Raw genomic sequence first — 26429 nt, 5'->3', positions numbered from 1 at the left:
AACCATTTGAACTATTTGAACTGTCCATCCAAGATTACATGCAGCGTCTTCCCTACCAAGAAATACTTAGTCCAGTCGGTTCATGTAACTATACTTTTGTTCGTAATTGCTGGTGTGGTACCGACTCAAATACTTTTCGGATGCCAAGAAATTCTGCATCAACCTGAATGCAAACATCCTCAACTTTCATGATATTGAGTCAGGAAACTGCAGGTTGGGCTTCTCATACCGAAGCAGATATTCACACGCTATCGCTAATAAGACAGCAGAGCCTGCTCGTCATCCATCACTCATTTCGTCCAAATTTGTAGCATATGTAGGCCTTTAGCAGAAACGAAAACGACGGCAGTGGGAGCTCTAGATGGTCCTGCATTTAGAAAAAAAAAGAAGTTTTGGCGTCAGTTAGGCGAGGATTGGGCGACTTATCTGAGAGTGGTTTCGAGGCAGCGGTTGACGCAAGGGTTAGAGTAAATAATGGTGATCCGAAGGTCATGGTGTCGAGTATGTGTGCGGAAAATTGTTCATCTCTTTTATTTTCAATTTTTACGTTACTTATACTGCAAAATAAACTGAAATAATGCCCAGTATATTGTATTTATTTATATTTTCATAAAAGACATGAAAAGGAAAGGTCCACGAAAATGTGAGTTTGCAAATAAATTTCTAGGAAGGGATTACGCAGTTCTAAACGAGAACTTCGTATTCAAAATTAGATGCTTTTATTATTTTACAGGTGATGATATACACATGCTGTAGGGGTATTCATAATGCAGAAGGAGAAGCAGTAATATTAGGCATCTTAACATGTTATAATTACCGAATTTTTACAATTAAGCTACATGGTGTTTTAGAGTTTATGAAGAAAATCAGCCTAGGCTTACATTCATAAATCGTTCTCTATCATCTCACAGTGTGGCAGCAGGGCACGCGTAACACGTTTTTTCGACAAATATTGGCAATGGAATCTATGCTGGTGTAGTTTCCTTGGGATGCGATTTATGTTTCTCGATGTGATAACGGCAGTTTTGAAGCTTTTTGATCAAAGTCTTTACATGACCATAAAAACAGATATCGCAGGATTGATCTAGCGATTACGATGCTGAGGGGAATCACTTTAATACTGCATGAAGGCAATCCTTCTTCGTTTTGAAATTTCCCGTCGTATAACTGGGGATTTGTTTATCCATTAACAGAACGAATTTATTCTCCTACGCTTGAAGTTTCATCATATGTCATAAATTTTTATGTAAGGTTACTCCAGATTTTGATGAAGTAATGACGCCAATCCTATATTATGCCACGTATTGACCCACCAAATTTTCTTTTGCCTTTCCTTTTCGTGCTTTTATGAAAATATTAATGAATATAATATATAATGAGCTTATTTCTATGTATTTGCACTGAGAGTAACCTAAAAATGAAGATAAAAAAGTCGACATATGTGCACGACTGCGTGACCATCGGGTAATCGTTCTGCACTCTTTCCACTGCGCCAACCGCTGAAAAATGATATTACAAAATCTAATAACACTGTACCAACAGACGTTATTTTGATATTGTTTTATTAAGCAGCCAGTTTCCACGCTCCAATCACGTCATCTTCAGGCCTGTCACATGAATGGCACCAAGTATCACTCGTGCATGCATAAAAAAGGCTCTAATATTCGAATCTGGTTCCGTAGGCATCCGAATTTCATGAGTATCTGTGCACACATGCGACAGCAACTCTGTCACGTGTCACATGTGTGAAGAGCACACATGTTCATGAAGTTGGGATAGCTACGGATGCCTTTTCCTATATAGGATGATTTTCTCCACCCTGTACAAACTCTAGGGGTTGATCGATGAGAGGGTACGGAACAAAAATGGTCTGATGAACTTATGTCCGAAAATGCATGGTTTCCATTCTGGAGACCATTTATTCAATCATACATTGTTACAGACACTGCTGTCTAATACGCACTGTACTATGCAGCCACACTTACAGTATGTGCTGAAAATGGTTTCGATGTGCCTCGGCGTTCACATCGGCCAGGCTCCATCCGAACACTGTCAAAGGCGGCATAAATACGCTGCTCCAGTGTCTCCACATATGGAATGGGCTCTGCATACACGATACTTTCGAGATGGCTCCACAACCAGGATTCGCACGGGTTGAGATCCGGTGAGCGAGAGGAGCACACATGTTCATGAAGTTGGGATAGCTACGGATGCCTTTTCCTATATAGGATGATTTTCTCCACCCTGTACAAACTCTAGGGGTTGATCGATGAGAGGGTACGGAACAAAAATGGTCTAATGAACTTATGTCCGAAAATGCATGGTTTCCATTCTGGAGACCATTTATTCAATCATACATAGTTACAGACACTGCTGTCTAATACGCACTGTACTATGCAGCCACACTTACAGTATGTGCTGAAAATGGTTTCGATGTGCCTCGGCGTTCACATCGGCCAGGCTCCATCCGAACACTGTCAAAGGCGGCGTAAATACGCTGCTCCAGTGTCTCCACATATGGAATGGGCTCTGCATACACGATACTTTCGAGATGGCTCCACAACCAGGATTCGCACGGGTTGAGATCCGGTGAACGAGAAGACCATGCAACTGGACCCACTCGTCCGATCCGTCGACCAAGGAAGACACGACTGAGATACTTCCTTTCGTTAACGGCGAAGTGGGCTGGAAGACCATCATGTAGCATCCACAGAACACTTCGAATGATCAATGGCACTTCTTCCAGCAGGGAAGCCAAAGTCATGCTCAAGACACGCCCATAGTTCCGCCCAGTTAGGCGACGTGTAAGGTAGACTGGACCCACAATACGGTCGCCAATTATCCCTGCCCACATTTCCGGCTGCACCGATACTGATGATTCGCTGTCACCATACCATGGGGGTTCTGCCTTCTATCCCACATATGACTGTTATGAAAGTTGAAGATAACACACAGTGTAAAGGTGGCCTCATCTGTAAATAGGATAAATCACACAAGTCCCGGAATTGTGGTTGCCTGGTGAAGAAACCAATGACAAAACTGCTCCCGATGTAGAAAGTCTGTAAACCCTGCACACTCTGGACGTGAAAAGGGCAGTAAAAATTGTCATGGAGATTGTTTCACACGGTCGTCTGGCTTACTCTGTGCTGGCGAGCCAACTGGCTGGTACTGACACGGCGTTCGCCTTCCACAGTGTTAATCATATTTTCCTCCAAGTCAGATATCCGAACATTTCGAGTTCGTCCCTCATGATTTCCAGCTTCCTCAAACGACCTTGTCTCAGACAAACGGTGAAACAATGTTGCAAATATTGGATACTGTGGTTTTTGTCGGCGGGGGAAGGTCTCCTGAAACAACCTTGCTGCCCGCCGACCATTGCTATTTGCCTTTCCGTAAGTAAACACTATGTCCGCAAGCTCTCTACTCGAATCCAGAACCACTGTGTACAACTAATATTTTGAAAAATCAGCCTCAGTTGCACAAATTTTCTGGTCTTTACGAGGTTTCGGCTAAATTAATCTAGCCTTCTTCAGAAGCATAAAATTACTATAACATGCCTGAGTAAGGCACAGTCAACATTAAAATTAAAACCTATAGTTCCGTGGTGCCAAGTCGAATGAATACTACTTAAGTGAAGTCCAGCCCCGGCATCTCTTCACAACGCGGTCGGTTGGCAACGGCAAGATTGTTAGCACCACGGTACTATAGGTTTTAATTTTAATGTTGACGGTGCCGTACTCAGGCATGTTATAGTAATTTTATGCTTCTGAAGAAGGCTAGATTAATTTAGCCGAAACCTGGTAAAGACCAGACAATTTATGCAATTGAGGCTGATTCTTCAAAACATTAGTCTTTCACAGTTGCTGACGGGGCTGCAACATGCTAAAAACACTGTGTACAACGCTGTATGACGTCCAGCACGATGTGGTCAGTAAGAGAAGTGAATCGGACGCAACATTGCCAATGACTGTGGCAGGAGAGGGCGCTAGGACATGACGTATGAGAACAGTACCACCCTCTAAGAGGAAACCATGCTTACTGTAATTGTGGCTGCGTAGTATAGCGTGTATTAGACTGCAGTCGCTGTAACAAAGCATGATTGAATAAATGGTCTCTACCACGGAAGCCGTGCATTTCCGGACGTAAGTTCATTAAACCTTTTTTTTGTTCTGTATCCTCTCGATCAGTCCCTAGAATTTGTACACGGTGGAAAAAAAATCACCCAGTATATGCACAGCCGGCCGATGTGACCGAGCGGTTCTAGACGCTTCAGTCTGAAACCGCGCGATCGCTACGGTCGCAGGTTCGAATCCTGCCTCGGGCGTGGATGTGTGTGATGTCTTTAGGTTAGTTAGGTTTAAGTAGCTCTAAGTTCTAGGGGACTGATGACCTCAGATGTTAAGTCTCTTAGTGCTCAGAGCCATTTGAATTTCTATATGCACAAGTGTTACTTGGCGTCATTCATGTGAAAGGTCTGAAGATGACGTGACTGAAACGTCTAAACTGGTTGCCTAGTGAAACAATATCAAAATAACGGCTGTTGGTGCAGTATCATTCCATTTCATTTAACACCCACTGCCCCAGGCACGTGAGCCCTAGATGGAGTTACATTTAGAAAGGGCGATATCTTTTTCTGAACGCTTGGCCACCTGGGGCTCCCGCTTCTGTAACTTTCATTTCTGGCCGAGCCCTGCTTTTGGACGAGATTCGTGTTGACGAGTAGGACAGGGAAACCAGCTGACTCTGTGGATGTGTCGGCAGCGATCGGCCGCGTGGCGCTGGACGAGCGGCTGGGATGCCTGGACGAGGACGCGCCGGCCGACACGCAGGCCCTCATCGACGCGGTCAGCACCTTCTTCCACTACGTGGGCATCCTCGAGCTGAAGGCGCCCTTCTGGCGCTTCTTCAGCACGCCCGCCTGGCGGCGCTACGTCGCCGCACTCGACCAGATCACCAGGTAACGCTTCTCTCACGGCTGCCAGCTGTGGAGCACGCAGCCAAAAAGACGGGATTGGGAGCAGAAACCGCTAAAGGTCAGCACATATGGAGGGAAACTTTGGTACACTAACTAAAGAGCCTATACAGTCAGAGGGCGGCCAATCCTATGGTGGAAGCCACGATTCTAGCAGACTGCACATAGAATCTACACTCGTGCTCATAAATTAAGGATAACGCTGATAGATGGTGAAACAACGCTCTGGTGGGCGGTTTGCGGATTTAAATCACCTCGGGGTATGACCATGCGGTGCATTTGACCTGAGGTCATCGCACGGTGGCGCTGGCAGCAGTCCACATACGCAGAGGTGTGTTGCTGCATGTCAGAGTACGGTGCAGCGAGTAAGTGTGCAGACGTGCTAATGGTGACTGTGTTTTGAAAATGGCTCAAAGAACACATATTGATAACGTTATGTGGGGTAGAAAACTAGGGTGACTGGAGGCTGGTAAAACACAGCAGTTGGTGGCACGGGCCCTCTGTGTGCCACGGAGTGTGATCTCAAGATTATGGCAACGAGTCCAGTAGGCAGGAGACGTGTCCAGGCGCTACAGTACGGGACTTCCACAGTGTACAACACCACAAGAAGATCGATATCTCACCATCAGTGCCCGCAGACGGCCGCGGAGTACTGCATGTACCCTTGTCGGGAACTTACCGTAGCCACTGGAACAGTTGTCTCTAGACACACAGTCTATAGACGACTGAACAGACATGTTTTATTCTCCTGGAGACCTGCAAAGTGCATTCCACTGACCCTGGACACAGGAGAACCCGTAAAGCCTGGTGTCAAGAACACAGTACATGGTCATTGGAACAGTGGTCCAACGTTATGTTCACGGACGAGTCCAGGTATAGTCTGAACAGTGATTATCGCCGGGTTTTCATGTGGCGTGAACCAGGAACCAGATATCAACCCCTTGATGTCCTCGAAAGAGACCTGTATGGAGGTTGTGGTTTGATGGTGTGGGGTGGAAATGACTGGTGCACGTACACCCCTGCATGTCTTTGACAGGGGAACTGTAACACGTCAGGCGTATCGGGACGTTATTTTGTATCAATATGTTCGCTTTTTCAGGAATGCATTTGGTCCCACCTTCCTCCTGATAGATGATAACGCACGGCCCCACTGAGCTGCCATCATGGAGGAGTACCTTGAAACACAAATATCAGATGAATGGAGTGGCCTGCCTGTTCTCCAGACCTAAACCCCATCGAGTACGTCTGGGATGCTCTCGGTAGACGTATCGCTGCACGTTTTCAAACCCCTACGACACTTCAGGAGCTCCGACAAGCACTGGTGCTAGAATGGGAGGCTATAACTCAGCAGCTGCTCGATCACCTGATCCAGAGTATGCTAACCCGTTGTGCGGCCTGTGTACGTGTGCATGGTGATCATATCCGATATTAATGTCGGGGTACATACGTAGGAACTAGTGGCGTCTTGTAGCACGTGTTTCGGGACGGTTTTCTCAACTTATCACCAATACCGTGGACTTTTGATCTGTGTCTTGTGTGTTCCCTGTGTGCCTATGCCATTAGTGTCAGTTTTGTGTAGTGTCACGTTGTGTGGCAGCACATTCTGCAATTATCTTTAATTTATGAGCATGAGTGTAGAAGTTGGCAGCGTCGCAACATGTCTTCACACTATTGCAAAAATCAATGACGCAAGAGATACCACAACTGTTTGTATATGTACAATTTATTTTGCCATCTCAGTTGCAGGGTTATTTTTGCGATATTACTAGTGTCTATCTTCAGATATACAGGATGAGCAGGTGCAAGTGCAGATATTTAAATCGGTGACTGGGGACTGTGTACTGAACAGCATTTCATCAGTATTTACGTCATTTGCAGACCAATAGCTGAAGCTATTACTAGTCGTGTGTTTTTAGATTGGTTAGTACCACGCAGTATGTGTGGCAAAAGCAAGGCATTAAGGCTTTTTTTTCCTGGGCAGCAGGTTAGATGTTCACGTGCGGACCTGTGGATGCAAAACAGTTTCTCTATACTGACGGGTGTAGTCCACCTAGTGGTGTGATTACGACTGTGCAGAAAACACCATATCGTAAAGTTTGCGATGTGTTTGTGAGAAAACTGTTCGATGCAGGGAAAAGACAACCAACACATCGATGAGTTTTCACATCATATATATCTGCATTTGTTTGAATTTTCTCATTTTGAGAGAACAGAATGGGGATTGGTTTAATTGCTAAAAACCATTCCAGAGCCATGCCTGCCACCAACTGAGATACCCAAGCCCGTCCTCAAAGTTTTACTTCCGGCAGACAAAGGTCCCTAGTTCGAATCTCGGTCCAGTAAACAGTTTAAATATACCAGGAAGTTTCAAACACCCTGTATATTGCAACGTATCGTATTTATATTTTTCACTAATGGTGCACGTTCTCGACGTAGGCAGTGGTTCGAAAATTAAATGGACTCGTTCGAAACTAGTCACAATTAAGGAATATACAATTGTGATAGGAACCTAAACCCATACATACTATAAAAGTGGATGTATACATATACGTATGTTCCACATCTCCTCCTAAAGCACTGGATCGATTTCAGCCAAACTTGCTAAAGAAATCACTTGCTGCCTGGAAAGAACCACTGTGAAAACAAGAATCATTTACCTCTCAAAGGAATGAGGGTGGCAGTTAAAAAGGACGCGCAAATAGCCACACTACAATAATCAAGTGTTGGGAATGAGAGGATTTAGTGACTTGCAACAAATTTTACACAAAATTTTTAAAACTTTGGAAAACATTTTCTGTTTGACACAGCCAGAAAAATGATTAAAGGAAAGAAGTTAATCGTTTACTACATTTTCGCTTTTCATGCAGTAAAATTGCTGCATTAGATATGGCCTTTTTATTTATTACTTTTTTTACTAATAACTCTATTCGCAACACGTTTTGGAGACAGTATTCACACATGCTGCTGAGAGACCAGCAAAAAGATATCACTGTACGACACATAGTTTAAGAAATACAATGTCAAACACTGAGGTGTGTGAAAAACTGTCTCATAATGCATGACGTTTTAATCTATAGCTTCTTTAATACAAATTATATTCGCAACACATTTCGCTGACTATGTCCATGTATGTGCTGGCGAAATTATATAACTGTACGACTCATAGTTGAGAAGATATGACGTCATAAATACAAGAAAACTAAGTTGCAGGGCGAAATTCACTAGAGATACTGGTGAAACATGTGTACAGATATGTGTGACGTATGTTAATTATACGTGAAATGTGTGTGATATGTGCATATACAGAGCTCCTCCTAAACTCCCAGCTCGATTTCAACCAAACTTGGTGAATATATTTCTTGTTTCTGAAAACAAATACTATGAGGTTAAGAACCAGCAACTCCCTATTAGGGTGAGGGCGATAACTTGGACAGAGAAGGTGGGCGGAAGAGATGGACAGACAGAAATGGGGAAGGAGGAGATGGACAGGGGAGTGGAGGAGATAGAGATAGAGAGAGAGAGAGAGAGAGAGAGAGAGAGAGAGAGAGAGAGAGGAGAGGAAAATGGACAGAGAAAGGAAAGAGGAGGTGGTGAACAGAGAAGGAGAGAGGGGGACGATCTGGACAAAGAGAGGTGGGAGGAGATGGAAGGGGTGAGGAGGAAAACGCGGACTGAAAGAGGTGGTATGTGCAGGAGGAGATGAACAAGGGGGAAAGGCAGATGAACACAGGAAGGGGGAGCAATTGACCAGAGACAGTGGGGAGGAGTGGCTGGACAGAGAGAATGGCGAGGACCAGGTGGACATTGCAGTAGGAGGAGGTGCAGACAATGGGGGTGGAGGAGGTAGGGAGAATGAGGAGGGTAAGGAGATGGACAGGGAGGGGGTGGAGGAGGTGGACTAATCGAATTCGAATAAACACATACTGCAGAAGGTAGGAGCAGATGGCCAGAGAGAGGAAGAGGAGCATAGGGACAGAGAGAATGGGTGGGGGGGGGGGGGTTCAGACAGACAGAGGGAGGGGCAGCAGGAGCTGGACATAGAATGGGGCAGGGTTGAGGTAGTGAGGGGAAGAGGATAGGGAGGGGGGGGGGGGAAGAGACAAACAGAACTGGAATAAATACACTACTGGCCATTAAACTTTCTATACCACAAAGATGACGTGCTACAGACGCGAAATTTAACCGACAGGAAGAAGATGCTGTGATATGCAAATGATTAGCTGTTCAGAGCATTCACACTAGGTTGACGCCGGTGGAGACACCTACAACGTGCTGACATGAGGAAAGTTTCCAACCGATTCCTCATACCCAAACAGCAGTTGACTGGTATTGTCTGGTGAAACGTTGTTGTGATGCCTCGTGTAAGGAGGAGAAATACGTACCACCACGTTTCCGACTTTGATAAAGGTCGGATTGTAGCCTATCGCGTTTGACGTTTATCGTATCGCGGCATTGCAGCTCGCGTTGGTCGAGATGCAATGACTGTTAGCAGAATATGGAATCGGTGGGTTCAGGAGGGTAATACGGAACGCTATGCTGGATCCCAACGACCTCGTATCACTAGTAGTCGAGATGACAGGCATCTTATCCGCATGGCTGTAACGGATCGTGCAGCCACGTGTCGATCCCTGAGTCAACACATGGGGACGTTTGCAAGACAACAACCATCTGCACGAACAGTTCGACGACATTTGCAGCAGTGTGGACTATCAGATCGGAGACCATGGCTCCATTTACCCTTGACGCTGCATCACAGACAGGAGCGCCTGCGATGGTGTACTCAACGAAGAACCTGGGTGCACTAATGGCAAAAGGTCATTTTTTCGGATGAATCCAGGTTCTGTTTACAGCATCATGATGGTCGCATACGTGCTTGGCGACATCGCGGTGAACGCACATTGGAAGCGTGTATTCGTCATTGCCATACTGGCGTATCACCTAGCGTGATGTTACGGGGTGCCATTTTTTACACGTCTCGGTCACCTCTTGTTCGCATTGACGGCACTTTGAACAGTGGACGTTACATTTCAGATGTGTTAACGACCCGTGGCTCTACCCTTCATTAGATCCCTGCGAAACTCTACATTTCAGCAGGATAATGCACGACCGCATGTTGCAGGTTCTGTACGGGCCTGTCTAGGTACAGAGAATGTTCGACTGCTGCTCTGGCCAGCACATTCTCCAGATCTCTCACCAATTCAGCAGGATAATGCATGACCGCATGTTGCAGGTCCTGTACGGGCCTGTCTGGGTACAGAGAATGTTCGACTGCCGCCCTGGCCAGCACATTCTCCATATCTCTCACCAATTACGTCTGGTCAATGGTGGCCGAGCAGCTGGCTCGTCACATTACGCCAGTCACTACTCTTCATGAACTGTGGTATCGTGTTGAAGCTGCATGGGAAGATGTACCTGTGCACGCTATCCAAGCTCTGTTTGAATCAATGCCCAGGCGTATCAAGGCCGTTATTATGGCCAGAGGTGGTTGTTCTGGGTACTGATTTCTCAGGATCTATGTACCCAAATTGCGAGAAAATGTAATCAAATGTCAGTGCTAGTATAATATATTTGTCCAGTGATTACCCGTTTATCATCTGCATTTCTTCTTGGTGTAGCAATTGTAATGGCTTATAGTGTATATTACGTGTTTCTGAAAAGAAATACTATGAGATTAGGTAACAGCAACTCCCTATTGGGGTGAGGGCGATAACTTGGTCAGAGAAGGTGGGAGGAAGAGATGGACAGACAGAAATGGGGGAGAGGAGATGGACAGAAATTTAAAAGGAGTGGAGGAGATGGAGAGAGAGGAGAGGGAAATGGACAGAGAAAGGAAAGGTGGTGAACAGAGAGGGATGGACAGGAGCAGATGGATAGAGAGAGGGGGACGAGCTGGACAAAGAGAGGTGGGAGGAGATGGAGGGAGTGAGGAGGAAAGAGGGGACTGGAAGAGGTGGTATGCAGAGGAGGTGATGAACAGAGGGGGAAAGGCAGATGAACAGAGGCAGGAGGAGCAATTGGCCAGAGAGAGTAAGGAGGAGCGGCTGGGCAGAGAAAATGGGGAGGACCAGATGGTTAGAGTGTTAGGAGGAGATGGGAGAGAGTGGGGGTGGAGGAGGTAGGTAGCGTGAGGAGGGGAAGGAGATGGGCAGGGAAGGGGAGGAGGAGGTGGACTAATCGAATTCGAATAAACACATACCACAGAAAGTAAGAGCAGATCGCCAGAAAGAGGAAGAGGAGCAAATGGACAGAGACAATGGGGATGTCCTGATGGACAGAGGGAGGGGCAGCAGGAGCTGGACAGAGAATGGGGCAGGGTTGAGGTGGACAGGGTGAGGGGAAGAGGAGAGGGAGGGTGAGGAAGAGACAAATAGAACTGGAATAAATACATACCCAGGCAACTCTAGGCATCCGGCCAGTGTGGTGCAATGGTGAGCGTATCTGCCCTGTAAGCACGAGGACCAGGTTTGAATACCAGCAATGGTAGAAATTTTAATTCATTGCTTCAGCTTCACATCAGTATTGTAGATGAAATAAGTGTTTGTATTTTAGTTTTTGAGCTTGCTGGAGAGAATGGAAACCTCGGACAGCTACGTTTCACACGTCTCAGACTAAGTTTATTGTCTGATGTCGACTGGCAGTAGCCAGCTGAGAGCTGCCCACGCGTGCAGTGTGTGCGCCCCTGAACGTGCCTGTTTGATGTGTAGCATCACGTGGCGCCACGTGCAGCGCGCCCTGCGCCGCCTGCAGCAGCTGGACTCCAGCGGGCTGAGCGACCCGCCGCTGCTGCTGAGGGTCCTGCGGACCGCCGACGAGCGCACCGCCTGCCTGCTGGCGCTCGACATGTTCCTCGTCGGCATCGACACGGTGAGTCGGCGGCCTCTCTCTGTCACCTACCTCTGCGCACGTCTCGAGCACACCCTCGGCGCGGTGGTCGGTAGTGCTAGCTCACAAGGGGAAGGCCTCAGACACGGCCAACCGATTCAGCTCAAATTTGGCTGGTCGCTTGAGAACAACCTGAAACGAAGGACTCCAAGATATTTTGGGTCAACACCCCCGAAATTTTGAGAAAATCACCCCTAAAGGTTATGACGAGCAATCGACTCAAAATTGGAGGGATCAATAGATAATTGTAAATAGAGCTTTTTTCATCTTCAGGCATGGGGTCCGCAAATGCAAACTTTTCCAGAAATCGAGGAAAGAAACTTTTACAACTGCCTGTTCTGTACCCACATGGTAAACGCTTTTTTGCGACAGCGCCGATAGCGCAACGGCTAAGGTAACTCGCTGGGAATCGGTAAACTCGGGTTAGAATTTCCTAGAAACCTTCATGGTATAGTATTTCAGTATCAACAAAAGCCATTTCGTTCGTCAGCTCCAAAAATCGCTCGTCGATAACCGCTCATATCAATCTGGAACGCCGAGAAACAGAACTGCCTGCTTCCAGTAGTGCATTGATAATGCATCTGTCTTGCAACAGTTTTACAAACCAAAACACAGCGTCGGTAATACTGTGACAGGCTCCCAAATATATATTACAGCGCTAGTCGAAGGGTGCACATCCTCCATTATTCAGATTATGCACCTGAAAGGTATGATACAACAAACAATAGCTAGTTAATACGGCATAAACAGACGAGCTAATTACTACAAACTACATACAGTACTCGTCATATGTTACTTCGGCGCATTAACAATGAAAAAATCACTATATGAATCCGCGAGGTTCGCGGCAGCCTAATGACGGAAAACAACTCTATCCGATTGACTTCTATAAGGCTCGTTCTGGTCACTTTCACTCTTCCAGGTTCACAACTATGATATGACGAAGTGGCGACGGGGACAACGTAACTCTCCCCGCGTGCATTCTGTCCGGTGCCTCGCTCCAAACAAGCATCGCGCGATGGCTATCTGTGATCTAAAATGGCTCTGAGCACTATGGGACTTAACATCTGAGGTCATCAGTCCCCTAGAACTTAGAACTACTTAAACCTAACTAACCTAAGGACATCACACACATCCATGCCCGAGGCAGGATTCGAACCTGCGACCGTAGCAGTCCCGCGGTTCCGGACTGAGCGCCTAGAACCGCTAGACCACCTCTGCCTGCTATCTGTGATCACTCGTGAGGAATTCGCAGCACTCTTACTCGGAGTTGTTTTCATGTGACAAGGATTAAAAGTTTAATACTTTACTAACTGTCGGCGTTTGGAAAATTAGTTTGCTTACCTTATTATTATCATTATTCCTTATTGATTTACTTACCTTATTAACCCTCCTATCCCTATCAATTGACATATGGGAAAATACAAACGAAAAGAAGAATATCCGCTAAGTTCCTTCGAGATTCGAACCCGAGCTCTCCGATTCCCAGCCAGTTACCATGGCTGTTGCGCTATGGGTACTGCGGGCGAAAATCGATTACCATGTGGGTACAGAAGCGGATGATGAAAAATGCTCTGTTTACAATTATCTATCGATACCGCCAATTTTGAGTCGATTGCTCATCATAAACTTTAGGGGTGATTGCGAGAGTGTTGACGCAAAACAACTTAGATTCCTTCGTTTTAGGTTGTACACAAGCGACCTGCCAAATTTGAGCCGAATCGGTTGGCCGTGTCTGAGTCCTTCCCCTTGTCAGTCGATAAAAATCAAAGATCGCCGTCAGTGACAGCTTTTCCTCGCTGCCAGCGTCGTCTCACTGCTCTAGTAGGCGGCAGCGAGATCAGTACGTCGCCTGCTGTAGAGTGCGTGATACGTGACGTTTCTTATGTCAAAGTTGCTACTACCGATAGGAAACATGCGAATATCTACATCTACGTCTACATCAATACCCCGCAAGCCACCTAACAATGTGTGGCGGAGAGTACTTTGAGTACCTCTATCGGTTCTCCCTTCTATTCTGAGGTGTCATGTCAGAGGGGTGTTCTGAACACAATCTCGACACAAAGCAGCTCCATAGGCTGTGGAGTGGAAGGGGTAGGCTAGCAATAGAACAGTGCATCACCACTGACTAGACACTCATTTATTGAAAACATAAGTCAGGTATTACCCAAAATGAACGGTCAGTACAAATTACAAATAATAATCTTTTCCTTTAAGTCACTCAAACATTTAAACAGGCAAATAGCAATCATTTAACTGAAAGCCTTTTAAGAAAGCAAGACTAGGAAATTTGAATGATGAGTTAGAATCATAATTAAATAGGCTCTGATCGAGCACATATTTTAAAACGAAATACTTCCTTTAAGGTACCAGCGATCAAAATTACATAATCCTCAACAACCATATTACATCCAAGACATTTAAGATTAAACAGTAATATATAACATCAGAGCTGCAGTCCCAAGTTTTAAGCAGCACGTTTCAAATGGACTGCACTGCAACAGTACAATACAAGTACCTCAGAGGATCTCCCCACACAGTAAGTTATTGCCGCAATCGACAAAATATCAACATAATTCCATGTACAGACCTAAAACAAACTAAGTTTGGTACAGTTAATTCCCTTTCAACATAACATACATCACAAGTCTAGCCCTTGGACTTCACCGGCACCCCGCAATTTAGCACGCGAAAACTACAGCGATGCACTCATCACGTATTCTTCCACAGTCCAAGAACAGAGAGCCGGCTCCCCAATAGCGGAACATTTAACCACGCCCAGCGTGCGGGTTTGCGGAGTGCTGATCTCGCCCATAAGCTCAACACCAGTTCAAAAACTAGTCAGCCTACAATCTTGAACCACCATACTCATTCCTTCAGTTACTGCATAGAAAGCCAATGTGGTAGGCAAACAGATCAGCGTATGATAAAAGCCTAAGCAATTTCCATACTAGACAACCCTTATGAATAGTAGCCGTAATTTTTTTTAAACGCACACCCACAATCCAAAGACAAACAACGTCAATCATAAGGACAGTAGCACATAAGTAAGTAGCAATGGTAACTTCTGCTTAGATTGGCTACAAATCAGCGCGTGATTTAACACACCAGAGGACAGTCTGTACAACATAACCATCAATACAATAGCAAGTTACTCACACGTGTGCTCCCCCACGATTTCGATTCTCAAAGCCATAGACAAAACGTGGAGAACGTATTACTTAGACCAACATAATGGTGCTCCCTCAGTTACCCCAAATAACTGACTCCCTGAGTTGCACAGTAAAGAACCAGACCTAATAAAACCACCAAAATTTTCGCCTCTAAATTGTTACAGTACAAGTGAGACTCAATCACAAATGTAATTTTACATCAGTTCCCGTATAGTCAATACAAGCGCCTGATTTTCACCCGTTTTTAACGGCAGGCAGCAGCATCGTACGGAAAAGAGCGTAGACACAAGCTCTTACCAATTCTCTTCTCCGAAAGCAGCCAACGCAACTCTCGGGAACCACTAGGACATCCAATGCAAAATCGTTACTCCTTAACACAAATTACAGGACGCCCGCTTCCCACTACTTGCTACGGCGCCTTCCGTTCAGAACCAACTTGTGTATCTCCATGCGATAGGTCCGGTCCCACACGACGTCCCGGACACCCACCCATAGGACCTCGCCTCGTTACTCCTCGCGTAGGACCCAGAGGGCGCTGCTTACCGCCCTGACCGTGGCAGGAAAGATAAACCACCAGAGTGGCACTATCGATATGAGCCGCCACGGCTCATATTCCAGTCTCGTATTGTTCGTGGAAGAAAAGATTGTCGGTATGCCTCTGTGTGGGCTCTAATCTCTCTGATTTTATCCTCATCGTCTTTTCGCGAGATATCCGTAGGAGGGAGCGATATACTGTTTGACTACTCGGTGAAGGTATGTTCTCGAAACTTCAACAAAAGCCCGTACCGAACTACTGAGCGTCTCTCCTGCAGACTCTTCCACTGGAGTTTATCTATCATCTCCGTAACGGTTTCGCGATTACTAAATGATCCTGTAACGAAGTGCGATGCTCTCCGTTGGATCTTCTCTATCTCTTCTATCAACCCTATCTGGTACGGATCCCACACTGGTCAGCAATATTCTAGCAGTTGGCGAACAAGTGTACTGTAAGCTACTTCTTTTGTTTTCGGATTGCATTTCCTTAGGATTCTTCCAATGAATCTCAGTCTGTCATCTGCTTTACCGACGATCAACTTTATATAATCATTTCATTTTAAATCACTCCTAAAGCCGACTCCCAGATAATTTATAGAATTAATTGCTTCCAGTTGCTGACCTGCTATATTGTAGCTAAATGATAAAGGGTCGTTCTTTCTATGTATTCGCAGCACATTAAACTTGTCTACATTAAGATTCAATTGCCATTCCCTGCACCATGCGTCAATTCGCTGCAGATCCTCCTGCATTTTAGTACAATTTTCCATTGTTACAACCTCTTGATATACTACAGCTTCATCCGCAAAAAGCCTCAGTGAACTTCTGATGTTATCCACAAGGTCATTTATGAATATTGTGAATAGCAACGATTCTACGACACTCCCCTGCGGCACACCTGAAATCACTCTTACTTCGGAGGACTTCTCTCCATTGAGGATGACATGCTGCGTTCTGTTATCTAGGAACTCTTCAATCCAATCACACAATTGGTCTGATAGTCCATATGCTCTTACTTTGTTCATTAAGAGACTGTGGGGAACTGTATCGAACGCCTTGCGGAAGTCAAGAAACACGGCATCTACCTGGGAACCCGTGTCTATGGCCCTCTGAGTCTCGTGGACGAATAGCTCGAGCTGGGTTTCACACGACCGTCCTTTTCGAAACCCATGCTGATTCCTACAGAGTAGATTTCTAGTCTTCAGAAAAGTCACTATACTCGAACATAATACGTGTTCCAAAATTCTACAACTGAATGAGTTGGAGATATAGGTCTATAGTTCTGCACATCTGTTCGAAATCCCTTCTTGAAAACGGAGATGATCTGTGGCTTTTTCCAATCTTTTGGAAAGCTACACTCTTCTAGAGACCTACGGTACACCGCTGCAAGAAGGAGGGCACGTTCCTTCGCGTACTCTGTGTAAAATCGAACTGGTATCCCATCAGGTCCAGCGGCCTTTCCCTTTTTGAGCGATTTTAATTGTTTCTCTATCCCTCTGTCGTCTATTTCGATATCTACCATTTTGTCATCTGTGCGACAATCTAGAGAAGGAACTACAGTGCAGTCTTCCTATGTGAAACAGCTTTGGAAAAAGACATTTAGTTTTTCGGCCTTTAGTCTGTCATCCTCTGTTTCAGTACCATTTTGGTCACGGAGTGTCTGGACATTTTGTTTTGATCCACCTACCGCTTTGACATAAGACCAAAATTTCATAGGATTTTTCTGCCAAGTCAGTACACAGAACTTTACTTTCGAATTCATTGAACGCCTCTCGCATTGCTCTCCTCACACTACATTTCGCTTCGAGTAATTTTTGTTTGTCTGCAAGGCTTTGGCTATGTTTATGTTTGCTGTGAAGTTCCCTTTGCTTCCGCAGCAGTTTTCTAACTCGGTAGTTGTACCACAGTGGCTCTATTCCAGCTCTTACGATCTTGCTTGGCGGATACTCATCTAATGCATATTGTACGATGGTTTTGAACTTTGTCCACTGATCCTCAACACTGTCTGTACTTGAAAATCTGCTTTTTGTCACTTTTTCTAAACAGAAAAATCTTCCTACCTATTTTAATATTTGTGTTTACGATGCAGTAACCGCTTTATGATCGCTGATTCCATGTTCTGCGTTAACTGTGTCAAATAGTTCGGGTCTGTTTGTCACCAGAAGGTCTAATATGTTCTCGCCATGAGTCGGTTCTCTGTTTAACTGCTCAAGCTAGTTTTCAGATAATCCATCGATCCAAAGTCGTAAACTGTCTTGCTCCGAGTGTCTCCTTGGAGTGTGCGAATAGTAGGTGAAACGTTCATGATTTCGAAATTCACAGCTTGACAAAAAAGCGAAGCTTTACGGGTTGAGACGGTGTGTGATATGCGAAGAACTTGACAGTATGAGCCCACTTATTAGTGTGGCGTTGCATCCCATCTGGACTGGATGCAGGCTCGGATTCCGTTAGAAGTGGAATCACACAGCCCCTGTGTCTTCTCCTGAGGCAAGACAACCCACAAAAACTATAAATGGTTCTGGACATCATCGATATTGACACTGGGACGGAGTTGGTCCGCCGCGTGGGATTAGCCGAGCGGTCTCAGGCGCTGCAGTCATGGACTGTGCGGCTGGTCCCGGCAGAGGTTCGAGTCCTCCCTCGGGAATGGGTGTGTGTGTTTGTCCTTAGGATAATTTAGGTTATGTAGTGTGTAAACTTAGAGACTGATGACCTTAGCAGTTAAGTCCCTTAAAATTTCACACACATTTGAACGTTCTTTGGAGTTGGTGCCACACATAATCTGTCGGCGACAGATCTGGGGTTCTTGCTGGCTAGAGGGGTACCTCAGCATCAAGCAGTCAGCTCTTAGAGACATAAGTCAAGTGTAGACGAGGCTTGTCCTGTTGAAACATGGCACCACAATGCTGACGGATGAGAAGTAACACAGGATGTCCGTGACGTATCATTGTGTCGCAAGAGTTTACCAACTACCAGCCATGACCTGAAGACATACCCGACGGCTCATAGCCGATTTCTCTGCACGTTATGGCGCCAACAGAGACACCGCTGTGCCTCTCCAAGCGACTGAAAGAATTGGACCTTTCGCCAAGTCGCCGCCATACTCGTCGACGATCGTCGTTAGGGGCAGGAAACCGTGAACAGTCGCTGAAAATAATGCGACGCCGTCATCAGCAGTCCTTGCTTCCTGTTCACGGCACCAGTAGTTTGTTTTGTGATGTTAACGACAGCCTACTCATGGGACGGTAATACTTTAGTCCAGCTGCTCCCGCCCAACAGGGGTGCGCGATGACACAGAGTTTTGCAGTGAGTCCATTACTTGTTCTCGAATGGGAGGGGTTACAATGTGCGTGGTGTATAATATGGTCATCCCACCTTTTGGTGGTCAGATGTAGTCGGCCGGAACCTGTGCAACAACGAGGACGTCTGCCCCCACAATTCAACACAGTCCAGCTTCGGGCCCCTGTAACATCCGAATGCCCCACAAATCTGGATATTGTACGATTCGCCCACCTAGCCAAATGAACTTGACAACGTCGAATACATCTACCCCCATGTTTTAACGTAGTCCAACTTCTTGCCATGTGGCATCCAAATGCCCCAAAAATCTGGATATTGAACGAATCGCACAGACAGCAGAATGAAGACTCACAATGAGGCCCGTTTTAAACTGTTTCAAGTGCTGATAAAGCTACCTCACACGAGTATGCGACATCTCCGTATCATTCACAGTGCTCACTCGACATTTAACGTCGTTCGTGACCCTTATTAACCAACCAGACCTAATGCGTTGTTGTGACCGTTCTACATGTCACAAATAATTGCAACTCAATTCATTTACATATCCACCGATGTTTTTTCGTGTACGAAGTCACATTGACATAAGTGCGATGGTCGTTCAATAAGTACTGCCTCAGATTTTTTTCTCAGAACATATTTATTGAGTCAGAATTTGGTGACAAACTACTTTTCTACATAGTCTCCATCACGTTCTATGGCCGTACGCCAACGTTGTGGAAGACCATGTATTCCCTGTTGGTAAAAGCTGTTGTCCTGTTCACATGTCCATGTTTTCACTGCATGATTGGCAGTCTCGTCATCTTAGAGGTGTGTTCCCCGTAGAGAATCGTATAGCGGCCCAGAGAGATGGAAGTCCGAGAGTGCTAGGTCTGGGCTGTAGGTTGGATCAGGCAGTGATGTCCAACCCAATTTGGCGAAGTGTTCCCAAGTTCTCAGACTTGTGTGCGGGCGTGCATTATCATGTTGGACCATGATTTCTGCTGGATTCTTGTCCGATCGAACACGTCGGAAACGGTTCTTGAGTTTATTCAGAGTCTTTACGTATGCCTCTGAATTGGTAGTTGACCCTCTTGGCATCACATACACGAGAATGACGCCATCAAAATCCCAGAAAGCTGTCACCACGACTATTGCGGCAGAGGGGGCTGTCTTGAATTTCTTCTTTTGTGATGAATGAGGATGATGCCACTCCATGGACTGTCTTTTTGGTTCCGGCGCAAAGTGGTGCATCCAGCTTTCGTCTCCTATAACGATCCGAGACAGAAAGGCCTCTCTGTCGGTCTTAAAACGCTGAATTGTTGGATTCAGATGAAATGGCCTTTCTGTGAATCTTGTGGTCCTCTGTTAGCATTCGTGGAACACATTGTGAGCACCTCTTTGAATATCTGCACTTCCAGTGCTGACCGATAACTGTAGATCCAATTGTCGAGTTATGATGCACTGGTCGGCACGAATAATGGCATTCGAACGATCCAGCGTGTCTGGAGCAGTGGCTGTGACAGGGCGTCCCGACCGTGGCTGCACATGGAGCTCTCGTTACTACATTTCGTGAAGCTCTTACTTTCTTCACCCATCGCCTAACTATACTCCTATGAACTGCAACATCGCCATACACTGCACACAAACGTTTATGGATGTTCATCGCGGTTTCTTTTTTTGCACACAAAAATACAATAACAGCTCGCTGCTTGTACCTTGAGTCGTATGCAGATGCCATTTTGACGCTGTACTACGGCTCTGCCATCTGCCGAACAGTTCGGAACTTCACCGGCGCACAGAACACACATCAAATGTGAAGTACCAACAAGGACGTTTGTCTATGTATATTAATGACTTAAAAAAATAAAAAAATACGTGGGGCATTACTTATTGAACGACCCTCTTAAATATTCCAGAATTCGCATCGAGAACAACTGACAGCTAGAGTAACTTAGAAGTAGGTATCCTCGTTAGAGTCAAGCAGCTTAAATCACTCAATAAAGGTAAAGCCTCCGGTCCAGATAGTATACCGTTCAGATTCCTCTCAGAGTATGCTGACGCAATAGCTCCATAGTTAGTCGAAAGATCTGTATCTAAGGATACAAACGTTTAAAAAATGAGATTGGCACGAAATGTAAAATGGATAAGCAGGAGGATGGATAAGAGGACAAACGTAAGGCTTTAGAAGTAAATTTCACTAGGGGATAGATAGGTCCCGCATACAAGAAAGCTAAAGAGGCCTTTAGGGAAAAGAGAGGCAGCTGTGTGAATTAAAGAGCTCATCTGGAAAAGCATTCCTAAGGCCAGTATTACGCTATCAAATTTCTGTGTCAAATATCTTTGTCAAAAATCTTTGTCAAAGATATTTGATGGTGTAATAGGGAACTTAGTCAAATGTCGTCCAATATTTGATCAAATCTAGGGCCTCGCTGTAGATTTGATCAAAGAAGTCGCTTGTCTTCTGTTCACTGCTATGTGACATGTTACTGCATGGAGCGCTAGCATCGCTGCAGCGTTCTGTCGTCTGTAGTGTTTTTATAAACATTGCTGGTAAATGCAATTGGTGTGTGCCGACAACTACAAAATTAATAGAGATGTATGGAGCTGATGAGGCGCTTTACAACGTGAGGCACGCTGAATACAAAAATAGATTAAGAAGATTGGAGACCTGACCTGACTTGACCTAACCTAACCTAACCCTCTCCTGTAGTAAGGAATCGGAGTGTTACAGTGAGCCTGTCTTCTGCAGATTTAGCAGTTCTTAAGTGAATATTGTGCTTTCTGACACGAGGATACACTTCATTGAGCACATACAGAAATGTATGCTCATCCATTCTCAAGTAACTCATGTACGACTTGATGTCCTTCACTACAAGCTCACGTAACAAGTTTTGTTGAATGCTTTTATCGTGTCATAGTAAAACCCACGACTTCACCCAGGTATGTTTCCTTTTTTTCCCCCGCTTCTCTTCCGCATGTGCACACAGTGCAATTGTGGTACATGCAACTGCTGCGGTTAATAACAAGTTGTTGTTGTCAGCCATCTTGAACTTTGACGAAAAATATGATGACAGTGTAATACCCTTTCTAGCACTACATCAAAGATCTTTGTCAAATGTATTTGACGAAATATTTGATCACATCTTTTATCAAATCTTTGACAAAGAAATTTGATAATGTAATACCAGTCTAAGCAAAGAAGGGAAAGATGAAAGTTGAAGGGGTACAAAGAGGGACTCTAAGGGCGATAAACTTGAAGGCAATATTTTAGAACGGGAAGATGATACTGCGAGAACAATTTGACAGAGCTCTGAAAGATCAAAGCAGAAAAAAGGCCCCGGGGGTAGACGATATACTATCAGAACTGCCGATAGCATTGGGAGAACCAGACATGACAAAACTCTTCCATCTGGTGTGCATGATGTATGAGATAGCCGAAAAGAAGAATGAAGTAATTCTAATTTCAGCGAAAGCAGCTGCTGACAGACGTAAAAATGCTGAACTATCAGTTAAATAAGTCATGGTTTCAAAATGGTAACATGAGTTATTTGCAGAATAGTGGGAAAACTGGTAGAAGCCGGCCTCGGGGAAGATCAGTTAGGATTCCTGAGAAATGTAGGAACATGGGAGGTAATACTGACCCTACGACGGATTTTAGAAGATAGGTTATAGAATTTGTAGACTTAGAGACAGCTTTTGACAATGTTGAGTGGAATACTCTCTTTGAAATTCTGAAGTTAAGAGGGGTAAAATACAAGAAGCGAAAGGCTATTTACAACATGAATAGAAACCAGACGGCAACTACAAGAGTCTAGGGACATGAAAGGAAGACAGTAGTTGAGAAGGGAGTGAGACCGGTTGTAACCTATCCCCGATGTTAATCAATCTGTATACTGAGCAAGAAGTAAAGGTAACAAAATAAGATTTGGATGGGAATTAAATTCCAGATAGAAGAAATAACAACTTTGAGGTTTGCTTATAACGTTGTAATTCTATGGGAGACAGCAAACGTCTTGGAAGAGCAGCTGAAAGGAATGGACTGTGTCTTGAAACGAAGATATAAGATGAACAACAAAAAAGCAAATTAAGGATAATGAATGTAGTCGAATTAAAGCGGGTGAAGCTAGAGGCCTCAGATTAGAAAACGAGACACTTAAAGTAGTAGATGAGTTTTGCTATGTGGGCTGAAAAATAACCGATAATGGACGAAGTAGAGAGAATGTAGACTAGAAATGACAACAAAAAAACATTTCAGAAGAAGAGACGTTTTTAACATCCAATATAGATTCCGTCTTTTCTGAAGGAATTTTTCTGGAGTGTAGTAATGTATGGAAGTGAAACATGAACGATAAACAGTTTAGAAAAGAAGAGAATGGAAGGTTTCGATATGTCATGCTGCAGTAGAATGTTGGAAATTAGGTGGGCTGATCGCATGACTAATCAGGAGGTGCTGAATAGAATTGAGGAGCCAATAAATTTGCGGCACAACTTGACCAAAAGAAGGGACTGGTTGATACGACGCATTTTTAGCCATCAAGAGATCACCAGTTTAGTATTGGAGGGAAGTGTGGCGGATAAAAATTGTAGAGGGACAGCAAGAGATGAGTGCAGTAAGCAGATTCCGAAGGATGTAGGTTGCAGAAGTTACTCGGAGACGAGGCTCGCACAGCGTAGAGTAGCATGGACAGCTGCATCAAACCTGTCTTCGAACTGAAGACTGCAACATCATATTGTGTTCAACGATTATAAAATATCCCGAAGGCTTGGTGGGTAATTGGTCTCGCTCCATCATAGACGTAGCTCAGTAGGTTTACATTTTTTTAGTCATTAGTCTTCTGACTAGCATGATGCGGCCCGAATTTAACTCCTGTCCCAACATTTCCATCTCAGAGTAGCACTTGCAACATATGTCCCCAATATTTACTGTGTGTATCCCAATCTCTTTTTTCCTGTACAACTTCTACCCTTTATAGTTCTCTTTGGTACCATGGAAGTAATTCCCTGATGCCTTAACAGATATCCTATCATCCTGTCCCTTCTCCTTGTCAGTGTTTTCCACATATTCCTTTCCTCTCCGATTTTGTGCGGAATCCCCTCATTCCTTGCCGTATCAGTCCACCTCATTTTCAACATATCTCAAACACATGTATTCTCATGTCTCCCAGTTTTCCCAGAATCCATGTCTCACTGGCATACAATTCTGGGCTCAAAACGTATATTCTCAGAAATTTCTTCCTCAAATTAACACCCATGTTTGATACCACTAGACTTCTCTTGGGCAGGAAATCCCTTATTGCCAGTCGTAGTCTGCTTTTGTGTTCTCCTTTCTTTGTCCGTCACGAATTATTTTGCTCTGTAGGTAGTAGAATTCCTTAACTTCATCTACTTCGTGATCACCGATTAAGATGCTAAGTTTGTCGCTGTTCTCTTTCTGCTACTTCTCATAACTTTCGTCTTTCTTCGATGTACTCTCAATCCATATTCTGTACTCATTAGACTGTTCATTCCGTTCAACAGATCACGTAATTCTTCTTCACTTTCACTGAGGACAACAATGGTATCAATGACACTTATCATTGATATCCTTTCCCCTTGAATTTTATTCCCACTTTTGAACCTTTCTTTTTTTCTGTCATCGCTTCTTCGATGTATGGATTGGACAATAGCTGGCCGTTGTGGCCGAGCGGTTCTAGGTGCTTCAGTACGGAACAACGCTGCTGCTATGGTTGAAGGTTCGAATCCTGCCTCGGACGTGGATGTGTGTGATGTCCTTAGATTAGTTAGGTTTAATTAGTTCTGTCTAGGGGACAGATGACCTCAGATGTTAAGTCCCATAGTGCTCAGAGCCATTTGAACCATTTTGATTGAACAATAGGAGCATAAGGCTACATCTCTGTCTTGCACGGATGTTAATCCGAGCATTTCTTTCTTGATCTTCCATTCTTATTTTTACCTTCTGCTTCTTGTACATATTGAGCATTCCCCGTCTTTCCCTCCAGCTTACCCCTATCAGAATTTCAAACGTCTTGAACCATTTCACATTGTCGAACCCTTTTTCAGGTAGGAAGATGCTATGATTTTTCATCAGTCTTGCTTTCTTTATCAGATATAACATGAGATCTGTCTCTGGTGCGTTTTCCTTTCCTAAAGCCGAACTGATCGTCAACTAACAGATCCTCAGTTTTCTTTTCCTTTCTTCTGTATATTATTTACGTCAACAATTCGGATGCATGTGCTGTTAAGCTGACTGTGCGATAATTCTCGCACTCGACAGTTCTTGCAGTCTTCGAAATCGTGTGGAAGATAATTTTCCCACAGTCTCATACATTAACCAACGTGAATAGTCGTTTAGTTGTCACTTCCCCCAGAGATTTTAGAAATACCGATGGAATCTTTTCTGTCATTCGATTTCAATTCTTCCAAAGCTCTTTTAAATTCTGATTCTAATACCGGACTCCCTATCTCTTCTATGCCGACGCATGTTTCTTCTCCTATCAACAGACAAGTCCTTTCCGTCACAGAGATCTTCAATACACTCCGTCGACCTAGTCACTCTCTCTTCTGGATTGAACAGTGGGGTTCCCACTGCACTCTTAATGTTACCCTCCTTTTCTTAATTCCACTGTAGGTTTTTTTGACTTTCCTGTATGCTGAGTCAGGCCTTCCAACAATCATTTCTTTCTCTATTTCTTCACATTTTTATGGTTCTGTGGTGTCACGGCCAGACACCACACTTGCTAGGTGGTAGACTTTAAATCGGCCGCGGTCCGTTAGTATACGTCGGACCCGCGTGTCGCCACTATCAGTGAATTGCAGACCGAGCGCCGCTACACGGCAGGTCTAGTCTAGAGAGACTCCCTAGCACTCGCCCCAGTTGTACAGCCGACTTTGCTAGCGATGGTTCGCTGACTACAGACGCTCTCATTTACAGAGACGACAGTTTAGAATAGCCTTCAGCTACGTCATTTGCTACGACCTAGCAAGGCGCCATATTCAGTTACTACTGATATTTCTATTGTGAATCATGTACCGTCAAGAGCGACGTTCATCAGTAATTGATTAAAGTTAAGTATCAAACCAGCTACGTCCGCTTTCTAAATTCTAATTCCTTGTCATGTTCCAGACCTCGCGTCAGTATAGTTCTTCCCTCCTCACGCCAGCCTGCGTGAGCTAAATCGGCGTGCATTTCGGCCTCCTCTAGTAACACGGTGTTGGCACTTCTGCCAACCCAACAGGTTCCTTCATAGGGATACTTTCTGCCACGTGTTTTGCGACTTCTTGTATGTAAATGGTTGCGGAGGTGCGGGAACAGGTTGTACAGTCAGCGCTGGAGTGAACGGTGAACGGTGAACGGCCGCCTCGCTGACCCCGTAGCGGCCGGCCTCCAAACCGGTCGATGTCGAGAACCGTGACCTGGGACACGTTGCTCTCTGGCACGCCAGTTTCCCCGCTTCGCTCCCGTCTCTCAGCAGCCTCTGGCGATATGGCTGAGCCGGGCAGCTGGGCAGCTGTAGCACCTATCATCTCAACACACACACCTGCGGCGAATCGTAAATTCAGGCTTTCTCTCTTTATCCAGTCATTTTGAT

General features: G+C 45.0%; 1 protein-coding gene across 1 annotated transcript in view; it reads left to right on the top strand.

Annotated features, from left to right (window-relative positions):
- LOC126281248 (probable cytochrome P450 301a1, mitochondrial) overlaps nt 1-26429 on the top strand; it is a 232663-nt gene that overhangs the window by 173139 nt on the left and 33095 nt on the right. The window contains exons 6-7 of the mRNA XM_049980042.1: nt 4762-4957; nt 11677-11836. Coding sequence (XP_049835999.1) covers nt 4762-4957; nt 11677-11836 — 356 coding nt within the window. The remainder of the gene's footprint in view (nt 1-4761; nt 4958-11676; nt 11837-26429) is intronic.

The sequence above is a fragment of the Schistocerca gregaria genome, chromosome 7 (assembly GCF_023897955.1).
Source record: "Schistocerca gregaria isolate iqSchGreg1 chromosome 7, iqSchGreg1.2, whole genome shotgun sequence".
Classification (NCBI taxonomy): domain Eukaryota; kingdom Metazoa; phylum Arthropoda; class Insecta; order Orthoptera; family Acrididae; genus Schistocerca; species Schistocerca gregaria.
The sequence above is the reverse complement of the archived record's forward strand: the minus strand, read 5'-3'. Positions and strand labels throughout refer to the sequence as shown.